The sequence below is a fragment of the Grampus griseus genome (assembly GCF_964374135.1).
Source record: "Grampus griseus genome assembly, chromosome: 19".
NCBI classification, from domain to species: Eukaryota; Metazoa; Chordata; class Mammalia; order Artiodactyla; family Delphinidae; genus Grampus; species Grampus griseus.
This window is the reverse complement of record NC_139013.1, coordinates 4,358,976-4,375,223: the sequence shown is the minus strand read 5'-3', so window position 1 is coordinate 4,375,223 and position 16,248 is coordinate 4,358,976. Positions and strand designations below refer to the sequence as shown.

The 16,248-nt window shown below is 45.7% G+C and overlaps 1 protein-coding gene across 1 annotated transcript; it reads right to left on the bottom strand.

Annotated features, from left to right (window-relative positions):
* Positions 1-759: 759 nt before the first annotated feature.
* Positions 760-9,505, bottom strand: LOC309837034 (cationic amino acid transporter 3-like; the record flags this gene model as incomplete). Its single annotated transcript, XM_082677315.1, has 12 exons — positions 760-878; positions 1,047-1,155; positions 1,432-1,598; positions 1,798-1,997; positions 2,188-2,290; positions 2,393-2,532; positions 2,703-2,925; positions 3,383-3,495; positions 3,705-3,882; positions 4,840-4,998; positions 5,594-5,993; positions 9,422-9,505. 12 exons carry the CDS (start codon positions 9,503-9,505, stop codon positions 760-762), a joined length of 1,995 nt encoding a protein of 664 aa, XP_082533441.1.
* Between the last annotated feature and the right edge of the window lie 6,743 nt (positions 9,506-16,248).

The following is a 16,248-nucleotide window of genomic DNA, read 5'->3' as shown; positions in this document are numbered from 1 at the left end:
AATATTTAGGAATAATTTCCACTCAGCTCTTTGGAAATAATAACAAAGAGTTATTGGGGCTTCCCTGGTGGCGCAGTGGTTGGGAGTCCGCCTGCCGATGCAGGGTACACGGTTTCGTGCCCCGGTCCGGGAAGATCCCACATGCCGCGGAGCGGCTGGGCCCGTGAGCCATGGTCGCTGGGCCTGCGCGTCCGGAGCCTGTGCTCCGCAACGGGAGAGGCCACAACAGCGAAAGGCCCACGTACCGCAAAAAAAAAAAAAAAAAAAAGTTATTGAATATCATTAAAGAAGATTAATAAAATGGAGAATCATACCACAAAAAAAGTAAATAAATACAGTGCAACTCTTGACACAATATATAGTTACCTATGTTTTCTTCCCGTGTGGCAAATCTATGTGTTTTTGCTGGAAAAAGGCACAAGAAGATACTTCTTACATGCAGGTTAATATTTTATTTTTTCTCTGGTTTCTGGTTACCGTGTACTTTCTTTGTGAAAATTCATCTTGCTGCACAGGTATGAAGCATGCACTTTTCTGAGTGTGTGTGTGTGTGTGTGTATATATATGTATATGTATATATAATGCTTTGAAACGGTTACTTAAAAATTATACAACATAGAAGTCATTTTGTCCACTGGCATTAAATATAGGGCTGTAAATTCATCCCACCTTCACACTCCATAGAGCCTCAAAGTGCCCCTTGAACCAGAAGATACCTCCAGTGCACGGTGGGATTCCACACAGCGTCTATTGCTGTGGTTAAGGTGATTCAGCCCCAGGGATGTTTTTGTCAAAAGTCTGGGAGTTGGAGGCTGGTGGCTGTTGATTATTCTTCTCCAAGCTGTGTCGGATGCCATATCCAAAGTATATGACAAATCCTAGTAGAGAAATAAGACAATGAGAAGGAAAAGTAGGTGCTCTCCCCGCTTACAAATGCCCAACAGGCCTGCTACTATGGTGTCTGACACAGTCTGCGGGGAGAGGTAGTAGAAAGAGGATTGGGTTCAGCCACTCAAGAGGCCTTTTAATCCCAGAAAGCCACTTACCAATCACCATCCAGACAGCAAACTGGGCCCAAGTCCCAGAGGTCATCTGCATCATCAAGTAAACGTTCACAAAGATGCTCATGAGCGGGAGAAGAGGCAACGCAGGGACCTGCGGGCAAAGTCAGCCATTCCCTGGACACACCACAGGCGTCTGAAAGGCAGGCCTCTACCCCACACGGCCGAGAAGACTTCAGTCCTACTCAGGCTGTGTGTTCAGTGCCTACTGCAGGTGGGCATGGAAAGCACTGAGTGTGCATCAGGGAGGGGTCCCTGAGTTTTAATAACTCCCCTTCTTCCCTGGTCCGGCAAAGGATGTTTAGGTCTCGAAGCATGCAGACAGACTTCACTCACTCAGGTGGACAGGTGGGCACGTAAGGTCACCTACCTTGAAGTGAAGGGGAGTGGGGCTCTGGGGCTGCCTCCAAATGATGACAGTGAGCCCGGTGGTGAGCAGTAACAGCAGCACAGCTGCTGTCGTATACACGGGGTCTCCAGAGAACACGTGGCTGGGCCACTGGGCCAGTATCAGGCTCAGGGTCGTCAGCAGGAGAACTGCAAGGGTCAGGGTGGAGGAGAACAGGTTCAACTCCGGAAGTCAAATAGCTCAAGACCTTGGGTCACGCCCCTTCCCAGAACTGCCCACCTCACGAAGGGCCATCCTATCTCCAAGATGCCTCAACTGCCAATATACACACTCCCGTCCTATCCTGTCCATTTCAGAAGACCACCAAAGAGCAATCCCCCTGCTCACCAAGGAGTGAGGCACTTCCATAGATAATCTGGCCAGATTTCAGGGTGGGGATGGTGTGGAGAGGGTCACACAGACTCTTGAGAATCTTTGAGGTTCCTGCTTCAGGTACAGATTCCAAAGGGCTTTCTTCAACTACAGGCTTCATCTCAGTTTCTTTCTCTGTTTTCTCAATCTCGCTTAAATTCTGGTCTGGTTGGTACCTGAATTAGAGGTATTAAGTCAATATGAACAGCAGCCCCTACTCATCCAGCGTCAAGCGGTCTAATCCACCTCTCGCCCAACTTAAGCCTAGCGGGACGTTTAGAAGGCAGCATGAAGGCAAACGACGATGATCTCCCCTTCAATCCCCACGAGTCAAAGACCCCCAGCCAAGGTGTAGCATAGTCTCACCTGAGGACAAGAACAGAAAAAGACACCAGGGAATAAGCCAGCAGGGTTCCGATTGACATGAGGTCCACGAGATCGCTGAGCTCGAAAAGTAATGCCATGACCCCTAGAACGAGGGCACAAACAAGGTGGAGAGGGAGTGAAAATCCAGTAGAAATATCCAAGTTAAGAAAACTGATCAAAGAAGGAATGGGCACTGTTTATTTACCTGCAAGAGTTCCAGAAGCCAAGGTGGCCATGATGGGGGTGCGTGTACGGGCATGGATCTGGGCAAGTCCCCGGAACAGGAGCCCGTCATCTGCCATTGAGTAGATGACACGAGGCATAGGGAACATGGCACCCAGGAGGCTAGAAGAGAAAATGGGAACATGTGTGAGGACGTGGATAAGCAGGACAGACTGGGGTGTCTGCTCCCTAGTCCACGTGGGGTAAGGTGTCTTTCCCTCTTGTCTCTCAATCCCAAGGGCTGGCATACCTGAGCATCTGACAGTAGATGGGGAGAAAGCTCTGACACTGACCTGGATGTAAGAGCACAGAGGGTGCCAACAGCCACGACATATCTGGCAGGGGCCCAGCCGACATGGAGGAAAGCGTGTGGCAAGGGGCTGTCAGGATGAATCTGGTAGTAGGGCACCATGAGGGTGAGTGCCGCCGAGACACCAGCATATGCCAAAAAGCAGATGCAGAGCGAGATCACAATGCCCAAGGGGATGGATCGCTGAGGATTTCGGGCTTCTTCCCCTGCAGGATGGGAGGAAGCATTGGGCCAGGAAAACACACTGTGATGAAATACAAAAATCCCCTTTCCGGACTTCCCTGGTGACGCAGTGGTTAAGAATCCACCTGCCAGTGCAGGGAACACGGGTTCAAGCCCTGGTCCGGGAAGATCCCACATGCCACGGAGCAACTAAGCCCGCGAGCCACAACTACTGAGCCCACACGCCTAGAGCCTGTACTCCCAGTAAGAGAAGCCACCGTAATGAGAAGCCCGCGCACCGCAAAGAGGAGTAGCCCCGGCTCACCGCAGCTAGAGAAAGCCTGCACTCAGCAACGAAGACCCAACGCAGCCATTAATTAATTAATTAATTAATTTTTTTAAAATTCACTTTCCTCTTGAACCTCCAAAAGAAACCCCTATGCCCAAGGGCAGCCTTATCTGTGCCCAAACCCCTGATGGGACACACAATGACCACGTTACCTGTAGTGGCAATGGCATCAAAACCAACAAATGCATAGAAACAGGTAGCTGCTCCTTGGAAAATCCCGTCGAAGCCAAAAGGCACAAACCCTCCAGAACCCAGAGGGCCCAATCTATGGTGAGAGAAGGAGCAAGAAAGAATGTGGGGGAGCTGTGTTCAGCCATCTGTACTGGACTTTTTGGTTAATACCGCAAGTTCTGGGCTCCAGGAGGACCCCATCGCCTGGATCCTTCAGCCCAGATCTCTTTAGTCCCCACCGTATTCCCAGCTCTGCACACGTGCCCCCACCAGCATTACTATGGTCCAGGACACCCTCCTAACCTAGAGGTGTCATTGGATCCAGATGTGTTCAATTTGTAGTCCTGTTCTGTGAGTTGCCAGTTGTGCAGATCTCCCTTGACGAAGCCAGAGATGACCATGAAGCTGAGAACCGAAAGGTTCAAGCCTGTGAACACTTTGTTAACCAGGGCCGACTCGCGAGCTCCCAGAGCCAGCACTCCTGTGGGAAAGGTGGAATAGGAAACGTGCAAGATAACCAAATTCATAGACACAGAAGGCAGACTCGTGGTTGCCAGGGGCTGGGGTATTGGGCAGCGGGTGCTCAGCGGGGATGGGATTTCCTTTTGGGGTGATGGAAATGTTTGGAACTAGAGGGAGGTGATGGTGACACAACATTGTGAACGTACTAAGTGCCACGTAATCGTACACTTTCAGATGGTTAATTTCTTATTGTGACAGTCATCGCACAGTAGACAGGTCTATCAAATCATCACACTGTACACCTTAAACTTATACAATGTGTATCAATTATATGTCAGTAAAGCTGGGGAAATAACAAAATGGTTAATTTTATGCTATACGAATTTCCTGTCAATTAAAAAAAAAAAAATCTTTGATCTCAGTACAAAGGAAGAAACTCACTGGTCTAAATAAATGATTCTCCCCTGGGGTGATTTTGGCCCCCAGGGGACTTTTAGCAATGTCTGGAGACACTGTGATTGACACAATTTGGAGGGTGGGCGACCCTGGTATTTAGTACATAAAGGCCAGGGATGTTACTCAACATCCGACAATGATTTAAAAAAAAAAAAAAACCACCACCAAAAAAAACCTCGGACTTCCCTGGAGGTCCAGTGGTTAGGACTCTACGCTTCCACTGCAGGGGGCACAAGTCTGACTCCTGGTTGGGGAACTAAGATCCCACAATGCCACGCAGCGCGGCCAAAAAAAAAAACTCCACAGGACAGCCCCACACACCAAAGAATGATCCAGCCCCAATTGTCAGTGGTGCCAACAGTGGGAAACAACGGTCTACGTCTTGCCTTCCTGTCTCTCATACCACAGACCCCTCTTCCCAGTCATAATCCCCCCACCATTCTTCCATCCCAAGCCTTTCCCACCCCAGCTCTCCCCCCACACCCCACTCTTCCCATCCTATCACTGAACCCTGTCTCACCCGTAAGCAGCAGTACCAAGCCCAGCGCAAAAAAGTCTGGGTACTTGGCCAGGGAGTAGGGCACGTGCAGAGAGAAAGCTCCCTGTAACACGTGAGAGATGTGGTTCCCAGTCAGGCTGTCAAAAGCGGAGCTCCAGGCCCGGGCCACGCTGGCAGTGCCTGCAGCAGCAGCAGAAGGAATATTTATTAACACACATTAACTGAACCCCTACCACGCGTCATGGGATGGATTTGGGAGAGGTGGGGGGACACACACAAAATACCTAATCTCTAAGAGTTTCTTTTCATGGGCTGGGGACAGTAGACCCAGATGATCCACTAAATAGGTCAACTGTTTAATGTTAGGAGATCAATGTTATGCAAAAAAGAAAAAGAAAACAGGTTAAGTGGGAGTGAAAAGTCTGGGAGATGAGGTTTGAAATTTTAAATCAAGTAGCAAAGGAAACTCCCATGAAGGCAACAACTGAGGAGAGACTTCCACATGGTGAGGGGATGAGCCTGTGGGACATGCCTCCCTCTCACCCACTCCCTACATACACTTTGCTTTCCTTCTTTGTTCTAGGCCCCGTAATTTAAGGAAAATAGGATAGAGCAGAGGAGAATGAAGTTGTGGGGGTTTCCTGACACCATTACCCACTTCACCCCACAAGGTGGATAACAAATTTCTCACGAATGAGTCAAGACCTAAATCCCACCTCCTAATTTCCTGATCTTAATTAAGCCCCACACCTTCCTCCCACTCCCATCATCTCACCGATGACATAGGACAGTATGAGGTTCCAGCCGGTAATGAAGGCACACAGTTGTCCCACTGTGACATAGCTGTAGAGATATGCAGAACCGGAGCATGGTACCCGGGCCCCAAACTCTGCATAGCAGAGCCCAGACAACACAGAAGACAGGGCGGCCACCAGGAAGCAGATGACAATCGCTGGCCCAGCTTTGTCCTTGGCCACTTCACCAGCCAGGATGTACACACCAGCTCCCAAGGTGCTGCCCACGCCCAGGGCCACCAGGTCTAAGGTGTTCAGACAACGAGCCATGCGGCTCTCAGACTCTTCCCTGGGCTCCAGAGGCCGCCTGCGGATCAGCTTCTGACCAAATTGGTAAACATCCTGACACAGCATCTTAGACATAGTTGAGGAGGCTACAATCTGCTAAGAAAGCAAGACACAAAGCCATCAAGAATGTCCATCCAGCCCTGGCCCTGGGAGTTCAATTCCACAGAACAATGGAGTTATGGGGAGCAGATGGTCAAGTACACATTGGGCAAGTTCTCTGTCTCTGAGCTTTGGTTTCTTCAAACATAAAGAAGACTTTTAACGTATTTCAAAGTTACTGGAAGAGTTGCTCGAAGAGAAGTCAGGGGGAACAGATTATGTATCCCCAAAATGTGCCATTTGGGGATGTGGACTGTTTTGAGTTGAAGGCAATTAAGACTCAGCAGACTGGACTTCCCTGTTGGCGCAGTGGTTAAGAATCCACCTGCCAATGCAGGGGACATGGGTTTGAGCCCTGATCCGGGAAGATCCCACATGCCGCGGAGGAACTAAGCCCATGGGCTACAACTACTTAGCCTGCACTCCAGAGCCGGTGAGCCTCAACTACTGAAGCCCACGCGCCTAGAGCCTGTGCTCTGCAGCAAGAGAAGCCACAGCAATGAGAAGCCCGCGCACCACAACGAAGAGCAGCCCCCGCTCACTGCAACTAGAGAAAGGCTGCACACAGTAACTTAGACCCTACGCAGCCAAAAATTTTTTTAATAAATTAATTTTAAAAAAAGAAAAATAAATAAATAAAATAAATTTAAAAAACGAAAAGAAATCAACCAGCTCTGCTGGTTCAAATCTAGCTCTGTGATGTGTAGCTTGTTTGATTTTGCATGAACTATATACCACTTTGTCCTCCTTTCTTCTATAAAACAAGGAAATTTATTATTATCATCTTTATCCCCTCCCTTCCTTGATGTGAGAGAAGTGACAGTTTAAGGGGCTCGGTGACCAGCGCAATGAAACCAAGTCCCTGTAAAACCGAGTTCCCCTGCTGAGTTTATGATTCACCTCTCCATCCAAAACTTTATTCCCTTTCTTGTCTCAACCCTGTTCCCCTCAGGATTGAGGAGTACCAAAGAAAAGGGGGATTGAACTCAGGCAGGACCCTGCAGGACCCTCCTCATACAAAAGTTTCTTCGTGTCCCCTCATTGGTTTGTAAAGAAAGGATTCTGTCTCCCAGGTCTTCCCAAGTTCCGAAGAGCAGACTCCAGCACTTACTAGTCAGGGAAGTGAGGGTATGCAGAAACAAAGGGAAAGCAGTACCAGTGGCCTTAAAGGAAAAAACAGCAGGGACCAACCTGCTTGAAATTCTTAACTTGTCACGTAGGCTCTAAGTAAATAACAAAATGCCTCAACCATTGTTTTTGCTCTCTTCTAGAAAGAAGTTAAGGGATCACAGGACCTTGACGTACTAGTTTGCTTTGCAGGAACACATAGATCAATCACAATCACCAATGACCCACTGAGTCACAAAAATGCCGTCAGGAAGTCTGCAACTGAGATCTTATCCAGAAACTAAAATCACAAAGATCGCCTCCCCTTTCCTCTTCTTTTCTTTAGAAACCTTGCAACCCGGCCAGCCAGCAAGGTGGATTTGAGATCAACCTATTTCTCCCACCTTCTCAAGAGGGTGGCACCCTCGCAGTTAATAAACCTTTCCCTGCTCCAAACACCAATGTTTCCATTTGTTTGGCCTCACTGTGCATCAGGCACAGGAACTTGGATTCCACAACAAGCTCACACTCCATGCATTTCTACACCAAGGATCCTGAAACCTGAAGCTTTCTCTTTCATGGCTTGCAGAGTGAAATTGAACTGGAACTCTGAGTTGGGGCAGAACGAGATGGAATTTGCAGGGAGGGACAGACTGTAGCCCAGCCCAGGGAAAACATCAAACCGGAGTGGCTCCCAACTGCCTGGAGGGAGGGAGGACTAATCTTCATTCTGAATCAGAAATGATGGAACTCTGTGTCCTGCTCCTTTGGGGCATGAAATGTCTCCACTCTACAAGGCTATAGGGCTAGGCTGACCCAGTGAACAAAAGTGATCATCAGGGCGCTTCGGTACCTGATACTCCAAGTTTTGCATTTTGGTTAAGAGCAAGCATTCAAAAAGCCAAGAAACTACGATTAGAATCTTGACTCTACCAACACCCCTGTGCCTTTGAACAAGTCATTTACTGCTCTGGACCTCTGTTTTCTTCTTTTTCAAATGCTGCTGACGAACCCTTGGGCACTGTTAGTAGGAAAGTAAAATGGAGTAGCTGCTGTAGATAAAGTATGGTGGTTCCTCCGAAAACTAAACAAGGGATTTACCATATGATCCAGCAATTCCCCCTATGGGTATATACCCAAAAGAACTGCAAATAGGGTCTCAGAGAGATATTTGTACACCCATGTTTATAGCAGCATTATTCACAGTAGCTGAAAGACGGAAGCAACCCAAACGTCCACCCACAAAGGAATGGATAAATACAATGTGGTCTATACATACAGTGGAATGTCATTCAGCTTCAAAAAGACAGGAAAGGGAATTCTCTGGTGGTCCAGTTGTTAGGACTCCACGATATCACTGCAGGGAGCACATTTCGATCCCTGGTCTGGGAATTAACATCCCGCATGCCGCGTGGCACAGCCAAAAAAAAAAACGACAGGAAATTCCGATGCATGCTACAACATGATAGAACCTTGAGGACATTATGCTAAGTGACATAGGCCAGTCACAAAAAGACAAAATATGTATGATTCCACTTCTGTGAAGTACCTAGAGTAGTCAAACTCATTTGATTAGAGACAGAAAGTAGAATTGTGGTTTTCTAGGGTCTGGGGTGGGGGGGAAATGGGGAGTCATTGTGAAATGAGGACACAGTTTCAGTTTTACAAGATGATAAGGCCTGTGGAGATTGGTTGTGCAACAATGTAAATATACTTAACATCACTGAACTGTACACTTAAAACTGGTTAAGGTGGCAAATTTTATGTTATGTGTATTTTACCACCATTTTTTTTAAAGTTCAGCCAAGGACTTCCCTGGTGGCGCGGTGGTTAGGAATCCGCCTGCCAGTGCAGGAGACACGGGTTTGAGCCCTGGTCCAGGAAGATCCCACATGCCACAGAGCAACTAAGCCCCGTGCGCCACAACTACTGAGCCTGTGCTCTGGAGCCCGCGAGCCACAACTGCTGAGCCCGAGTGCCACAACTACCAAAGCCCACGCGCCCAGAGCCCGTGCTCTGCAACAAGAGAAGCCACAGCAATAAGAAGCCCGCGCACCACAACAAAGAGTAGACCCCGCTCGCCGCAACTAGAGAAAGCCCACGCACAACAACGAAGACTCAGCGCAGCCAAAAATAAAATTAATTAATTTTTTTAAAAAAAGAAAAAAAAAAAGAAACAAAAGTTCAGCCAATGATAAATAGTAGAGCCAGCTTCACAGAGTTGCTGGGTGTTAACGAACCCAAAAGCGATTTAATGTAAATCACCATACAGTCCTCCTCCTCGGCGCAATATCCGCAATGCTCAAGTTTCTTACCGTCTCCACTTGTACCCCCAGAGGAGGAATCCACAGATCCGGAGGGTCAACAGTATACACGAGACTGAAATCAGTGGTCCACATGTCATAAACCCTATATAAGGGTAAGCTTTAATATTGTTTGAACACCAATCAAAAAAACGACTCTTGGGGCTTCCCTGGTGGCGCAGTGGTTGAGAGTCCGCCTGCTGATGCAGGGGACGCGGGTTCGTGCCCCGGTCCGGGAAGACCCCACATGCCGCGGAGCGGCTGAGCCAGTGAGCCATGACCGCTGAGCCTGCGCGTCCGGAGCCTGTGCTCCGCAACGGGAGAGGCCACAACAGAGAGAGGCTCGCGTACCGCAAAAAAAAAAAAAAAAAAAAAAAAAAAAAGTCTTAGAGCCTCCAGACACTGATGCAACCTCCCTCTCCCCCACCTCTTCTTACACAACCACACACACAGCTCCCAGCTCCTTCTGCTTTCATCTGGAAAATGAGTCTTGCCACCCTCAGGCTGGAGCCAGGCTGACCCAGCTGCACACCTGGATTGCAGAGGTCTCTGTAGGAGGATCTGAACTCAGCGCCCAGTCTCCTACAGAAGAGGGGTTGCCCAAGACTTACCAAATTCTTGGAGCAGAAACTGGAGCCCTGGATCAGAGTCAGGGAGGTTGAGTTTAAGCTGTGTAGGGCTGGAGCTGATACATCTCTAAAAACCAAATCTGGGAACGCTGCCACAATAAAAGACAACCCAATGGCTGGGTGGGGATGGGTGGGGACGCTCGGGGATGGGCGGGGCAAGCCTGCAGTGATACTATCAGCCAGTTGAGCGTGAGTGGTTACCCTCAGGGGACCGTTCTGAGATTTGGAGTCTGTGTGTGGTAAAATACACACAACAGAAAATTTATTTACCATTTTAACCATTTCTTAGCGTGCAGTTCAGTAGTGTTAAGTACATTAACATTTTGTGCAACCAAAGTTTTTCATCTTGCAAAACTGAAACTCTGATAATAAATAAAAAAAAAAAAAAACACTGAAACTCTGTACCCATTAAACTACAATTTCCTCTTTCTCCTCCACCGGTTCCTGGCCATCACCATTCTACTTTCTGTCTCTGAATCTGATGACCCTAGGTACTTCATTTAAGTGGAATCAAACAATATTTGTCCTTTCCTGTCATGCTTATTTCACTTAGCAGAACGTCCATAAGGTTCATCCATGTTGTAGCATGTGTTAGAATTCCCTTCATTTTAAAATCGATAGCTAGTGGGAAGCAGCCGCATAGCCCAAGGAGATCAGCTCAGTGCTTCCTGACCACCTAGAGGGCTGGGATAGGGAGGGTTGGAGGGAGAAGCAAGAGGGAGGGGATATGGGGATATAGGTATACATATAGCTGATTCACTTTGTTGTACAGCAGAAACTAACACAGCAGTGTGAAGCAATTATACTCCAATAAAAATGTTTAAAAAAACGCATTAAACATAATAACACACATTTTTCTTTATATGTGCGTTTACCTGGAAGTGAAACTGCTGGGTCATCAGGTACCTATAGGTCTGTTTTACTAAATATTGCCACCTTGCTCTCCAACGTTTGTGTGCCAGTTTACACTCTATTCTGCAGGATATATGAATTCCTATCTTGTCAAATCTGGTCACCATTTAGTATTCTCAGACTTCTACAAATTTTGCCAACCTGATGGGTGAGAAACATTATTAAAATTTTAAATTGCATCTCTGGGCTTCCCTGGTGGCACAGTGGTTAAGAATCCGCCTGCCAATGCAGGGGACACGGGTTTGAGCCCTGGTCCAGGAAGATCCCACATGCCGCGGAGCAACTAAGCCTGTGTGCCACAACTACTGAGCCTGTGCTCTAGAGCCCGCGAGCCACAACTACTGAGCCCGTGTGCCATAACTACTGAAGCCCGTGTGCCTAGAGCCTGTGCTCCGCAACAAGAGAAGCCACTGCAATGAGAAGCCCACGCACGACAACGAAGAGTAGCCCCCGCTCACCACAACTAGAGAAAGCCCACGCGCAGCAAGGAAGACCCAACACAGCCATAAATAAATACATAAAGAAATAAACTTATAAGAATAAAATAAATAAACTGCATTTCTCTGATTAATGAAGTTGGGCATATTTTCATCTTTACGGCAATTCCAGCAACTCTTCTATGAATAACCTGTTCACATCTTTGCTTGGTGGTCAGCTGAATTACTTTTCTTTTGCGGGGGGGAAAGGCACAATTCTACATAGTGGTTAGCAGCAGACACGCTGAACTGCATTAGTTTCGATTCCAAATGTGTCATTAACCGTTGTTTGTACTTGGATGTTACCTCTCTGTGGCTCAGTTTCTTAATCTGTAAGATAAAGATAAAAATAGTATCTCATAGGATTACTCTGATGGTTAAGGGAGTTAATACATACTAACCACTTAGAACAGATCCTGGCATATAGTAACTGCTTAGTAAATGTTAGCTACTCTCATTATCCTACTGGTGGTAAAGTGTTCTTTATATATTTTGGAGAGATTCTTTGTCTGTTATGTATGTTGCAAAAAATCTTTGTCATTTGGCTTTGTTACCTTTTGTCATGCAGGCATTTTAAATTTTAATGTAAATGAATCAATTTTCTTTACAATTTGTGCTTTTTTTCCATGTATCTAAACATATTTTTCTTCACAGGATCATAAAATTGTCCTCTTGTATTTTAAAACTATTTTTTAACAAATTTAAGCCTTTAACCTACCTGGAATTTTTTTTTTTTTTTGGAATTTTTTTTATATAGAGGCAATGATCTAATTCTCTTTCTTGCCATACAGATAGCCAATTATTCCAATAAATTTCCGTTGTTGAGGCCACTTTTCTCATAAACCAAATATACATATATAAGCCAGAGTCTATTTCTAAGCTCTCGAGTTTGTCTGATTAATCTATTTTTACCCTACAAAATTCCATACTGTTTTAATTACTATAGCTTTAAAATAATTCTTGATATCTAGAAGAGCAAATTCTCTTAGTTCTTCTCATAGCTGCCTTGCCTATTCCTGAACATCTTCTCATACACAGGAATTTTAAAATAAGTTCACAAAGTTTCATGAAAAAATCTATTGAGATTTTTTCTATTGGAATTATATTAACTTTGTAGGTCAATTTTGGTAATAATTTATAGTACATGTCCCGATATTGAGCTTCTATATGCATTAACAAAATGTTTTTATCTTGTTTGATTTTATCATTTTCTTCTATAAAAGTATTAAATACTATTTTCTAAATTTTTTTCCTTGGGTACCATGTAAATTTGAATGTAATTGTGAATGGAATTTTTTTAAATAACATTTTCTATTTTCCAATAACTGTTAAATAAAGTTTACATTATAATCAAAACAACAAAAAAAGAAATGTAGTGTGTATATATAGACAATGGAATATTAGTCAGCCATTAAAAGGAAACCTTGCTGTTTGTGAAAACGTGAATGGACCTGAGAACATTATGCTTATTGAAATACATCAGACGATGAAAAACAATGTATGATTTCACTTATATGTGGAATCTAAGTAGATCAAACTCATAACACCATAAATTAGAACTGTAGTTGTAAGGAGTAGGTGGTGGAGAAAGTGGGGAGATATCAGTAAAGGGTACAAACTTTCAGTTAAAAGACAAACAAGTTCTAGGTACCTAATATATGTCATGTTGACCATAGTTAACACTGCTGTATTGTATTTTTGCTGTCTAGTATGAGAGAACTGCTTGTGTTCTCAACACACAGACACACACAAGTAGAAGCTATGGGAGATGACGGTTAATTAACTTGATTGTGGTAATCATTCACAGTGTCTATGTGTATTAAATCATCATTTTGGACATCTTAAAGAAATCTTCACTTTGTACAGTCCAAATATACGCAGTTTTGTGAATCGTACTTCAGTAAACTGGAAAAAAGGAAAACCAATGAAGTGGTATTATCAGCCTACTACAGAATAGATTCCAAACAAGAAAGAGTGGCCTCACACATTAGACATTTACTGAGAATGTACTGGGTTGAAACAAATAACCCTCTATTAAAAATATTCGACTGTTTTTTCCAACCCTGCTCTCTCCAGTCTTCTTACACTACTCGACTTTGCACAGTCCGCCCATGGCCTGAGACACTCAAATGTGGGGAACCCCCAAGCCCACCTGGGCCCCAACCAGGAGGAGGGGAGCTTAAAATCTCTGATGTTAACTCAAGCAGCAAAAACATTTAATAAGCATGGTGCTTGCATCCAGCGTTGCACAAAGGGATGGAAGAAGATAAAGGGGAGTGCGACTTAGTCCTCTTCTTCAAGGGCCCCTTCTGCTGGGAGAGCTGAGAACCCAGGCAGGGAAGGGAAATAGGATGTAAGAGGTAAGGAAGGAAAAACCTGGGAGTGAGAGGGGAGTGTCGCAGCTGGGTGGCTGCTGGTGGAGGCCTGACAGGATTATGACATGCATCAAATAACACACATGCTAAAACACCGGGCACCAACCTGGGATTTAACTGTCATGGTTGACTGTTACATTAACTTTTATTTTTTTTAATTTTTGGCTGCGTTGGGTCTTCGCTGCTCCACGCAGGCTTTCTCTAGTTGAGGCGAGCAGGGGCTACTCTTCATTGAGGTGCACGGGCTTCTCATCGTAGCGGCTTCTCTGGTTGCGGAGCATGGGCTGTAGGCACGTGGGCTCAGTAGCTGTGGCTCGCGGGCTCTAGAGCGCAGGCTCAATAGTTGTGGCACATGGACTTCATTGCTTCGTGGCATGTGGGAACTTCCCGGACCAGGGCTCGAACCCGTGTCCCCTGCATTGGCAGGTGGACTCTTAACCACTGAGCCACCAGGGAAGCCCCTACATTAACTTTTGAAGGGCCAACCACACAAGATGGAATGAACTGGCTTAAGCTGTTGTGGAGCGTTTTAGTTGGTTGTGTTGGGGACCCGCTCAAAACCCAAGAGTTGGTAGAAAGATGATTTCAAAGGGAAGACATTGAGATGCAACAGATGCAGAACGACTTCTCAGAGCTTCCCTTGTCTCACAGCAGAAAATTCCAGTAAGTAAGGCTGCCGGAAACTCCCACTTGGGGAGAGGCTACTCCCAAAGAGGCAAAGGTGAGTAAACCTATTACTGTAATTCTCTTGTCCCACAGTGTTATAGCCTGAAGAACGTGGAAAGACCACTCACATCTGCACAAACATTATTGCAAACTTTCTCATCTCCAGTTTCTTCTCTTAATTTATTTGTCTTTCCCAAAGAAAGCCATTTGTTCTTCGCATAGAAGCCTTTTCTCCCTACCCCCACCCCCTACTAAGTTGAGTATATAAGCCTGTAACTTTAATCATTTAGCAAGTTATACTTTTGTTAGGTCCTGTATATAATCCTTTCTCCTGGTAATTTGCCTTTGGCCTGTCTTTTTTGTAAGCTCCAGTCAAAGACTCTAAGAGGATAGAGGGGGAAAGTTTTTCTGCTCCAACAGCGGCAAAGTTTAAATGCTTCAACACTATGACACTGCTACTGAATAAGATGTGTGGCCAAGGGCTTCCCTAGTGGCGCAGTGGTTAAGAATCCGCCTGACAATGCAGGGGACATGGGTTCGATCCCTGAACTGGGAAGATCTCACATGCTGCAGAGCAACAAAGCCCATGCACCACAACTACTGAGCCTGCGCTCTAGAGCCTGTGAGCCGCAACTATGGAGCCCATGTGCCACAACTACTGAAGCCCACGTGCCTAGAGCCTGTGCTCCACAACAAAGAGTAGCCCCCACTCACCACAACTAGAGAAAACCCACACACAACAATGAAGACCCAACACAGCTGTAAATAAATAAATAAATAAATAAAATTTATTTTAAAAAATGTGTGGCCAAGTAAAAGAAGTAGAGTATAGAGTTCATTCATCTAACACTGCCAAAGGGCCCACTGTGTGCCAGGCACTAAAATAGACACCAGGGACTTAGAAGTAAAGGGCACCCCCCTCTTTAACAACAGCGGGACTTTTGGAGACACTTTATATGGAATCCATTCCACACACCTTATACTGAAATAAACTTCATATACTTAAAGGAGTCTAACTTTTCAAAACAACCATAACATAATAGGAGAAACCATGCAAAGAGTTTAAAATAATATAAGGACAGAGATTTAATCCTTGAGGATGTTTATCTCCAATATCACATTATATAGAATTTAAAAGACCCCAACTGTCAGGCATTATCTTCCTGCTATGATCCATGAGAATGTAACTCACTTCCACCTCTGCTTCCTTCTCCTCACCCTCTCATATGTCCAATATAATTTACCTTTTTTTTTTTTTTTTTTTTGCGGTACACAGGCCTCTCACTATTGTGGCCTCTCCCGTTGCGGAGCACAGGCTCCGGACGCGCAGGCTCAGCGGCCATGGCTCACGGGCCCAGCTGCTCCGCGGCATGTGGGATCTTCCCGGCCCGGGGCATGAACCCATGTCCCCTGCCTTGGCAGGCGGACTCTCAACCACTGCACCACCAGGGAAGCCCCAATTATATTTAGTTCATCTCACAGTGACTTTGGTAAATGTAAGAGATATGCTTACATTGTTTTTCTTTTTTCCTTTTTCATTCAACCATTACCCTGTGTTTCAAGGTGAGAGTGTCATGACCATCACCCCTCATGACACCCTAATTTCCCAGCCTCTCTCCTTCATATCTGAAGGGTTACATTGCCAGATGGAATATTCTTGGCCAGGAATCTTTTCCTTTCAACACTTTGAATATGTCATTCCAGTCTCCTGGGCTTCTTCTGAGAAATCCACTGATAACCTAATGGGGGTTCCTTTGTAGGTTACAATTTTCCTTTCCCTA